The sequence below is a fragment of the Citrus sinensis genome, chromosome 7 (genome assembly GCF_022201045.2).
Source record: "Citrus sinensis cultivar Valencia sweet orange chromosome 7, DVS_A1.0, whole genome shotgun sequence".
NCBI lineage: Eukaryota > Viridiplantae > Streptophyta > Magnoliopsida > Sapindales > Rutaceae > Citrus > Citrus sinensis.
Genome location: NC_068562.1, coordinates 23,592,134 through 23,602,067, shown reverse-complemented (window position 1 = coordinate 23,602,067; position 9,934 = coordinate 23,592,134). Strand labels below are relative to the sequence as shown.

Here is a 9,934-nt window from a genome sequence, read left to right as displayed (position 1 = left end):
ATGAGCTCGTAATATAGAGCTACGAGGGACCACTGTCCATATATTACTCAAAAATAACACCAGAACCCATTTGTCTGCCCTCAGTTTTTTCCATGCACCAAAAACTAAGAGCTCCCCGCGAGCTTGCAGTTTCAGGCAAATAGATGGAAGAGACAATAGATCATCACTAATGATCACCAGCATCAAAAGAAATTTTGACCATACTGACGAATTATGTACATGGTGTTGATTGTTTAAGAGGGCCACAGGGAAGAAGAAAGAGAGGAATTTTCCCTGCAAAATTTAACCCCATGTCAATAATATTGGGCATTAACTTGAGAGGCAATCTTGCATAATACCGTATAATACTATAATTCTTGTGGAGAATGATTACATGACTGAATTTCTCTTTCGAATAAATTCTAAAATACATCTGATGTATTACAACCAATTGATGTATGTATGACATGTGTAATTAAATTTAAGAAAATTATCAGCCATATACTCTTAAATGACACAAGTATCAAATGTGCTACAACACTTTTCAAGTATATCACTCGTATATCCTAAGTTGACAAAACACTTCTGCCAATCCACTAATCGACATTGACAGCCTGTCCGTCTAATTTGTGACTGTATATATTTCATCTCATTATTCAGATCTATCGTCTGGGTCCCAATACTTCCACTTTTCTCAACTAATTACATAATTTGTTCACTTCTAATGCATAGATCCGTGACTCTATTGGGCTTACATCAAATAGACAAATGTAAATTTCAAGTTGGGGTTAAAGAATTTTGAACGTAACTAATTGAATTGGTCCGACTTCAGAAAAATGCCCACTCCCTTGGAGTTGGGAATATATTTTTAATTATATTGATTAAAAATTAAAAATTGATGTCATAGTAACATAATTTGTTGTTTTTCAATAAGATATTATCAAAGGTATTAATTTTTTAACGTCAATTAAATAAAACTGTTTAAAAATCATTCGACTGAACTTCAGAGAGAAACAAAAGTATTTTTTTTTTCTTCAAATAAATAAAGAATAGAAAAACAAAAACATGGTGAGCCAAAATAACAAAAGGTATAGAAGCAACAAAAATCAAATCAATTTCTTAACTCTACCTCTTAAAGATTACTTGGCTAAGCTATGGGACAAGATAGGGCCTATCTAATAAAGATTGAGTATTTTTTGCTTTATTTGAGAAAATGTAAAAATTCAGGGCCCACCTCTTAAAACACACTGTGAAGAAGATAAAAACAGAACCTAAGAGAACTATAGCAAACAGAAGATCTGTCATTCAAAAGAACATACTTCTTTTAAAAAGAAAGAAATAAGCCAGAAGACAATGAAGGAGTTTATTCTTTGCTTCATGATATCAAAGGTTTACATGACCCTTGTAATATATACAGAGTAAACATATGTTCTGGAATCGCCTATAGGAGTGACCTTTGGCTGTAGATACAATATTTGCTTGGCTGGACTGATTCGAAGTTCCTGGAAGTAATTCAGAATTTGCTGTATTAAGGTTGACTGAAGATATGGCACGTTTCTGTATTGTATGGACTTGGTAGTTAGATGGAGAATCTGCTGAGAGGGATCCTTTTGGCAAAAGCCGCACAATTTGCCACGTTTGATTCTGATGGCCGTGTGCTTGCTTGCTTTCTGTCGTGTAGACATACGTATCAGTTCCTGCACTACTTTTCACCTTAACAAGTTCTTCACTTGTCATTCTCAGGGGCCAATCCCTCAGAATTTTCTCAAGCTTCGACAGTGGAATTACAACGCTTCTGAAGGAAGAAGCCCAGAAAAAGTCTCCACGTTAACCATATCCATTAAGCAATCATACAAACAAATCCGGAATTACACAACGAATTAACAATCCTCTCTCCTCCAGCAAGAAGAACAAATTCTAAGATGATGGGAGCAGCCAAAAAAGTGTGTTATGCAAGACAACGGTGCTACTGCATCCAATGAAAATTGCTGAATCGTACAAACACAAATACCCATCACAACAAGAGTGGGACTGTCAAAGCTTGAGAACATTCCGAGGTATACGATTGCTGGAGACCGCGTCACCAATGACATTGACTTTATAGATCTCCTTGGAGCTGAAAGTTTTAAGGGCTGTGAGAATCTCGCCAGCATTTTTTCCCGGGTAAACATAGCTCACAATTGATGTTGGCTGTGCATCACGCAAATCATCATAGTCACCCAATACAACCAGTCACTTCCAGCCCCCAAGGTGGTCGGGGGGCACACAGTAGTGTAAGCTTGTGCAGAAGAGACAGCTCCATTTGCCACGACTGCAAACACCAGCGTCATTAATGCAATATCAGATTTCATACTTACAAAGTTGTGCTTGATTGAAATCAAATATTAATATGAGTATTGCAATATTTTCTCTGTATTGAACTTTACTGAAACCAAATAATCAGTAAATTTGAAATGCCTCTGTTGCAAAATTGATATTTCTAAAAAATCTTTCCTTGATCTAATCCATGATTAAAAACAGCAGCCGCTTCCAAATGATGTCATGCCATAGAATTTTTTGTTATTTAAACTTCGAAGATTACAAATAACAAATAACAAATAACAAATAAATTAAAGAAGGGAAGAGAAAAAAAATTACCTGTGAATCACTGGTCATGGCTGATGTAATAACATATTCACCATTAATTTTGATGCTACGAATTTGACAGATTGTTGAGTCCTCTCATAGTCTTCTCTGTCTTTTTCGAAATGTTCTTCTAAAACAAGACAGAAGTCAATAGCCAGATCCTCCGATGTGCTACAAAGAAGTTGTTCTGGCAGCATCTGTTGATGCTGAAATCTGGTCTCCCTTTGCCCGACCAAATTGGCTCACCAACGGTTGTACTGACAACGACGGGAATACTGCACTCCACAAGCTTTCGCAATTGCACAAACCTCAGAAACTCTAATCAACTTTCCTCCTCCTTCGTGACCCTGTGCTCACAGAAACAAATCAACAGCATCATCAATTTGCTAAACTGTATATTTTCGAGGAACTGAGATGAGGCATGATTGTAATGTAGAAATATGAAGCCCAAAAGAGTTCACAATAAGTTTAACTGACTACATTCTGTACCAATGGGAAATCATATACTTCCGAAAAAACAGATTGCCTCTCTCCTTTGGCACTCTGCCACTTATATTGTGCTACATAAAATCCCTGGCAACAAAACACATATCGAGGAAGAACAATAAATGATAGCTCAGTGATTGAAATGGTTGAACGTTGAAGATTTTCAAATGCACATCAATTGTATTTCTAGATGACTTACTGAAAATATTGTCACACTGGAGAGCTGCCCAAGTTCCTCCTTATAGCCAAATCAATCAGCCTTGCAACACAAAAGCCTAAGTTAACAAGACTGAAGCACAATCTCATGCCACTCTACAAATCTTCAACTGAACCTACGAAGGTAATTAAGAGAAAGATCAATAAATTTAAGAACCTGGAAACCCAGTCATGCTTATTGTGATACTGAATTCAGAAAATTGGGCATGTATCACGATGAAATTTCCTAGACAAGTTACAGCGACCAAAAATGGTATCCGAACTTGTTAGTCTTTTATACACCTTCTGAATTATGTGACCACATCATATCTGCCAATATTGTCTTGCATCAGTGCTAATGAATACACTGCGGCAAGGACTAGTTCTCATAACCATGCTTCAGGAAAAACAAAGGACAGAATAGTAGTTGTTACATAAGATGCTTTTAAGGAATGGCGACGTACAGAATCTTCAGCGTTGACATCTTAGGAAACTCTGGTGCAAGATATCCTGATAAGTTGCGATCGTCCAGCACTTTGCAAATTTTGAGAATTATATGATCAGTACAGCTGTTAGATGCATGTGAAAAAACAGAGGATTCTCCAGTTCAACTTTATTAAAGAGAACAACAGCAATAAATTTCTGTTCAACTCACAAGTGTTGAAGCTTAGGTAATGCTGAAATCTGTATTTGAATTTGACAAATGATCGAATTGTTGTTCATGTGACTGCAGTTAAAAGAAAACATCTGCAAATGCATCAAAAATAGTATAAAAATAGTTTCTTTCCAACAAAGAAAGAACATTTGACTAACTCAGAAGTGCTTGGAGTGGATCAATTTGCAAATGTTTTAGGCAGTGATAGTTGGTTTCCACTCAATAACTAGTAAAAGAAGAATAGTATTTCAAATGTTAGTTTTCATACTGGCTTCACCAGCCAAAATTAACGCAACCAACCACTGGCCTAAAGTAGAAACAATACTCAATATTGTATTAAGCAACACTTAAAAGAATATTAATTGAATGAGCTTCAATTGACAAATGAATATTTGACATCAACTCTAAACTATGAAATTTTAACTTACAGGAGCTTCAGATATAGCATTGTAAGCTTGTTCAGAGCAGGAGACAGCTCCATTTGTCACGACTGCAAACACCAACAATATTAATGCAATGTCAGATTTGATATTTATAGTTCTTGAAGGTCATGACAGCTCAGACTTAACAAGAAAACAGAACTGTATTGAAATCAAATAATCCATAGCACTGGAAGGTCTCTGTTTCCAAATCAATATTTCTGAAGATCTTTCCTTAATCTAAACCATGATTAAAAACAGCAGCGGCTTCCGAGCTATATCATGCCATTGAATTTATTGTTATATATACATGTGTCAAGAATGTTTGTGTTAGAGATTATTTCAAATCATCTGAAAATATCATGTCTTAAAAACAAAAAGAAAAATCTCAATCATCGTAAGACAGAGCAGAGAGCTGAGGATAAAAGCCGTACCGTAACTCAAAAAGTAACAAATCAGAAACTTCTTCTCCTCGCAAGCCGGCCACAAAGCACAATCATGTGTGGCGCAAACCACTACAGCTGCCGTGACAAGATGTTGGTCGTTTTTAAGATCATTTCTCTCTTGAAAATTTGCTAGCAAACCTGAAATGATACAAAACTAAGCATCATAATAAAAATAAGTATCAATAAAATTTTCCCACAACACATAACTTGTCCATATTTCACATGTAAACATCATACATGCATGAATCAGTCAAGAAAAGCAAGTCTTGCTTGGTGTGATCCCAGATTTGGACAAAATTGGGCATCCTTGAGAACATTTCTGCTTAAAGCGGAAAAAACCTGTAGAATGATTAACCAAGCAATATAGAAATATTGGGCCCAAAAGATTTCGGCAATAATTTTAGTTAATTACATTCTGTACCAATGGGAAAGCTATATACTTCCCAGAAGGCAGATTGCCAACTGCTTATCATGGGTCAAGTTTGCAAATGTTTGAGGTAGCACCAGTTGGTTTCCACTCGACAGCCTACAAAAGAAGAACAGTACAACCTGTTAAATGTTTCTTACTGGCTTCACCATCCAAATTAAACACAACCTGCCAAGCACCACCCTAAATTACAAATTAACAAAATGCATTGTGTATTAAGCATTCCATAAGAGATAATTAATTACACCTTAAGCATTCCATGAATCCTAACTGAGGGAGCTCCAAACAGAGCAGATTGCGCATCTCTTTTAGTATTCTGCCGCTTATATTGTTCCACATAAAGTACCTGCAGACAAAATACATATCAAGGAAAAACAATAAATGGTCGAATTTTTTCAATGCAGAACAATTGTGTTTCTATATGACTTACTCAAACCATAGACCTGCCCAAGTTCAGGAATCAGGAGCCAGCTTTCCAAAAATTAGCAACCAAAAATATATTAGTCCATGAGAATCCATGATCTATTTGATCAGTGCAAAGTTAAGAGAACCGCTGACAATTCAAAACATGAATTATACAAAAAAAAAAAAAACAATTGCTAGCTTATTAACAAAAAATATTAATTAAAGAAGCAAGAGAAGAAAATACCGGTGGGCTAGGTAAATGGTAGCTCATTGCTGCTGTCATCGAGATCAACGAGAAGGGCCTCCTTGTTCATATCTACGAGAAATTAGGATGTTTGGAATGTGGGAGATCTTTGACCAGTCCTTTCCTGTGTCTTTTTTGAAATTTTCTTCGACAATAGGCACCGCATCAATCTCTAGTGACTCCAGTGTCGTGCTCCGAAGAAGTTGGTCCGGCAGCGATTTCAATTTCATACAATAGCGAAGGGTAAAGGACTTTATTTTTGGCATGATTGTAATATCTTCTTTTACAAAATCCCACTCTTCCAGTTCATCCATACTCCTTAACGTGAGTTGTTCTAGTTTAGGGAAGGCAACAATTGATGAAGATAAAGATGATGAAAAGGTGCCATGAATATGATTATGATCGCGAATCTCTATTCCTAAAAATTCATCACCCACTTTTTTCACACTATTCACTGACCTTACCGTGAGTATTTCAAGGGACGGCAATTTTCCTAAAGGAGGCATAATCTCACATCTAGGGAAGAATTTGAGATTTAACCTCTTCAGCTTGTCTAATGACACTGTCCAATTACAGGAAAATATCAGCCTCCTGCCTTCGAAGCCCGTTATTTTTAACGACTCTATATTTGGAGGTGCCCGTAAGGCTTCACAAATTGCTTCTTGCTTTGCTTCATTTTCCTCATTCATCCACATTGGCGCTTCTTCATAATCTTCATCTTCTCTTTTAGTAAAATCCAAAATCAAACAAACGAGATTCTTCTTTTTCTCAAGATGTGCATTTTTAGCCTCATCAGCATCTGTCACATTCCCTAGCCCACAAATTCGAAGAAACCCTCTAAGGTGATTCAAGTTTCCCAGACCTTCGAGATTACAAGCTTTACTACTATATTCGCCATCAACCCTTGCAACAGTAAACCCACTCAATGTCCTAAGACCTGTTAATCTCTCAAATCCATTTGGCACGTAATCTACCCCGAACTCATCAAAAATTAAATGCCTCAGATTGATTAATTTTCCTATTCCTTGAGGTAATCTTATCAAACTGAGACAATCTAAGGTTTGCAGATTTAATAGCTCACAACATGTCTCAGGTAATTCTTCTACGCTAGACAACTGAAGATATCTTAAATGTATCAAATTTTCTAGCCCTCTAGGAATTTCAATTGTTTTATCTCCCAACGTCAAATCCTCTATTTTCAATGCCCTCAAACATGTCAGTTGATCAAATAACCCTTGTAGGCCTCGTGACGCGGCCAATTCACCTTGGCAATCATAAAATAAAATTAGGCCCCGTAACTTTTTGGCATCCAATATGGAAACGGGAAACTTAGCCCGGAGGCCAAGCGTCAGCGTCAAATGACGAAGTTTCTCCTGACAAGTACTTGTTAACGACAAGGGGTTTTCATCACCATCAACTTCTATTGCAGCAAATTCCTTTCTAGTGAGATATTGTGCAAAATCATGCACTATATCATGCATTTTACATGTTACAATACCCTCTTCGTCTTCATCAAAGTCCTGGAAGAAAGACCGCGAGGCTAAGAAATCAAAATACCACCCACCAGTCATCTCCATTTCTATATTTCCCTTTTTCTCAATATAACCTTGAGCCATCCATAATCTAACCAATTCATCTTTATCTAGATCGTAGTCTTTTGGAAAGACCACACAATACAAGAAACATAGTTTTATTTCAGGTGGCAAATCGTTATAACTTAGTTGCAGAGGGGCTAAAAGGTTTTTTTCAAAATCTTCTAGCTGCCACATCTCACTATTTAATATTAGTTGCCACTCTTCTCTGGTTTTTTTGAACCGCAATAGACTCCCTATTGTTTTGGCTGCAAGTGGCAAGCCTTTACACTTGCCAACAATTTTCCTACCAATTTCTTCTAATTGTTCACAATCAGTAGGAGATCTACCGGAAAAAGCAAATCTTTTGAACAATGACCAACATTCGTGTTCAGACAGTTCTTTGATAGAGATAACATCAGTCGACTCCATCATTCGAGCAACTGTCTCCTTACGGGTGGTAACCAAAATCCTACTTCCACAAAGTCCATTCATTAGACAATTATGGAATGGTTCCCATTTACTGTAATCATCTGTCCATACATCATCTAAGATGAGAAAAAACTTTTTTCCCTTAATAGATGTATGTATGTACTCCAAAAGTGAATTCAATTCACCTAAATTTGGGAGAGAACCTTCTAAACCCTCAATGATTGCTTTCGCAATCCTAAACTCATCAAATGGGTCTGAAACACATACCCATATTCTTTTGTCAAAGTTTTCTATCACATCTTTGTCATTGTATGCAAATTGAGCAAGAGTGGTCTTGCCAATCCCACCCATCCCTACCAGAGAGATGATTTGGACGGCATTTTGCTGCTCATTGCTCTCGCATAACAACTTGCTCTTTAAAGTATTCTTCTCCTCATCTCGACCACGTACATCAGAAACATTAATTATGGCAGTACTATGTATCCGCTCAGATTTCTCAGTACTACCTCTAATGACATTAAAGTTAAACACATCTTTTTGTTTTGCAATATCATCCAAATTTTCATTTATCTCAATTATCTTCTGAGCAATATCCCGACGCAAAACAACTTTTTTGAAACCAATGCAGCAGGAGAGAAAGAAGGAACATACCGGCTTCTTACGAACAAGAGCATTCTCATCAACACCTTCGATTTGCAATTTGAGCCTGGCAGTGATCCACTCATCCAGCACATCTTCCATGTCGTAGGATGCCTCTTTGAGCTGATCCAGCCAGAGTCTGACACTTTCTTCCTTCACTTGCCTTTGCTCTGCATCATTCAGCACAGCTTGAATAGCTCGAAGATTGCTGGTGAGCTTTTTGACTTGTTTCCCAACACCGGCAACAAGCCTGACCTGTTGTTTTGCCTCTTCATAAGAGATTGAAATCAGCTGCTCCAAGAGAGGGGACACAATTGCATCAACCATTGTGAAGCCTGAGTTTAATTAGACGGAAACTGTAGGATGCCTCTTTTGTTTGTGTTTATGTTGTGAAATGAAATGCTACCAAGACCATTGTTCTAGTTCTTAATATACTAGTAAATTAACGAATATTTCACGTAATACGCAAAGTGAAAATTTAGAAAAGAAAGAAAAGTCTGTAAAGTAATTGATATAACTAGAATTGGTATATATGCCCTGCCGCAGGCTTTAAAACAAAGCTAAGAATTTTAATTCGCATAGCGCTTGCATCAACCATCGTGAATTGCGAGTTTAAAGATTGACAAAGTGGAATTACGTGTTTGTGTTGTGAAAATGCTGCCAAAGACCATCCTTCCTGTTCTTATTGTACAAGCTAATTAACGAACATTTCGCGTCACACGCAAAGTGAAAATGAAAATAAATTGATTTATTTTATTAGAATTGGTGGCACAGGCTTAGAAGCAAAGTTAAGAATTTTAATTCAGTAGATACCAAACGTCGTAATAAATAATTCGCTTGTGCTTAGCTTGCTTTATTAAATTTCTTTTGGATTCGCTTTTACGATCTATTTGTTTACAATTTCTTGGATTAGAAGCATACAAAATCTATTAATTAAAGCATCAAAGAGGCTTTAATTAATTGAGAAATCATTAATTTATTAATGACAGAGTCTCTTTAGTGAAGTCAATATATATTACTTGCTCCCTATTATTTTCACAATATCTAAAACCGTCCTTGGCATAAAAAATTTAAGGGAAAAAGTCGGTAAATGAGTCATTTGTTTGATATTTATGTTGGTAATATAAAAAAAAGTACAAGAAAATATCTTATGGTTAATTTTTTATTCACAATAAAACTTATGTTTCTTATTTTTAGTATTTAAATATTTTATTTTTATTTTTATTCATAATCAATATGAATAATAAAAGTGTATTTGAATAATATAAAGGGATGATATTTCTTCCCCACATAAACCAACACAAACCACGTGTAAATAAATCCCACTGAAATATTTAAATTAAAGTTATTTTGTTAAATAACACAGCTAAATTCCAAAACTACCCTATACCTTTGTTTCTGCATAAAATTC

The 9,934-nt window shown here is 36.1% G+C and overlaps 1 protein-coding gene across 13 annotated transcripts; it reads right to left on the bottom strand.

The window, feature by feature from the left end:
* Window positions 1–1,318: 1,318 nt before the first annotated feature.
* Window positions 1,319–9,100, bottom strand: LOC102624809 (putative disease resistance protein RGA3). Of its 13 annotated transcripts, none has more exons than XM_025092237.2 (14): window positions 5,882–9,100; window positions 5,663–5,675; window positions 5,480–5,578; window positions 5,218–5,331; window positions 5,043–5,124; window positions 4,794–4,943; window positions 4,369–4,430; window positions 3,941–4,032; window positions 3,750–3,819; window positions 3,464–3,615; window positions 3,290–3,349; window positions 3,094–3,177; window positions 2,617–2,951; window positions 1,319–2,290 (listed from the first exon to the last, which is right to left on the bottom strand). In XM_025092237.2, exon 1 carries the CDS (start codon window positions 8,848–8,850, stop codon window positions 5,926–5,928), a length of 2,925 nt encoding a protein of 974 aa, XP_024948005.1. In that variant the 5' UTR covers window positions 8,851–9,100; the 3' UTR covers window positions 1,319–2,290; window positions 2,617–2,951; window positions 3,094–3,177; window positions 3,290–3,349; window positions 3,464–3,615; window positions 3,750–3,819; window positions 3,941–4,032; window positions 4,369–4,430; window positions 4,794–4,943; window positions 5,043–5,124; window positions 5,218–5,331; window positions 5,480–5,578; window positions 5,663–5,675; window positions 5,882–5,925. The 13 variants fall into 13 exon arrangements, with proteins under 13 accessions (XP_024948005.1, XP_052300526.1, XP_024947984.1 ...); XM_052444566.1 differs by having other exon boundaries at window positions 4,794–4,959; window positions 5,043–5,144; window positions 5,663–5,703; window positions 5,882–9,099; XM_025092216.2 differs by having other exon boundaries at window positions 5,043–5,144; window positions 5,663–5,703; window positions 5,882–9,099.
* Window positions 9,101–9,934: the final 834 nt, after the last annotated feature.

Coding starts and splice junctions, on each gene's coding strand:
- LOC102624809 (XM_025092237.2), bottom strand. CDS start 8,850: ATGGTTGATGCAATTGTGTCCCCTCTCTTGGAGCAGCTGATTTCAATC.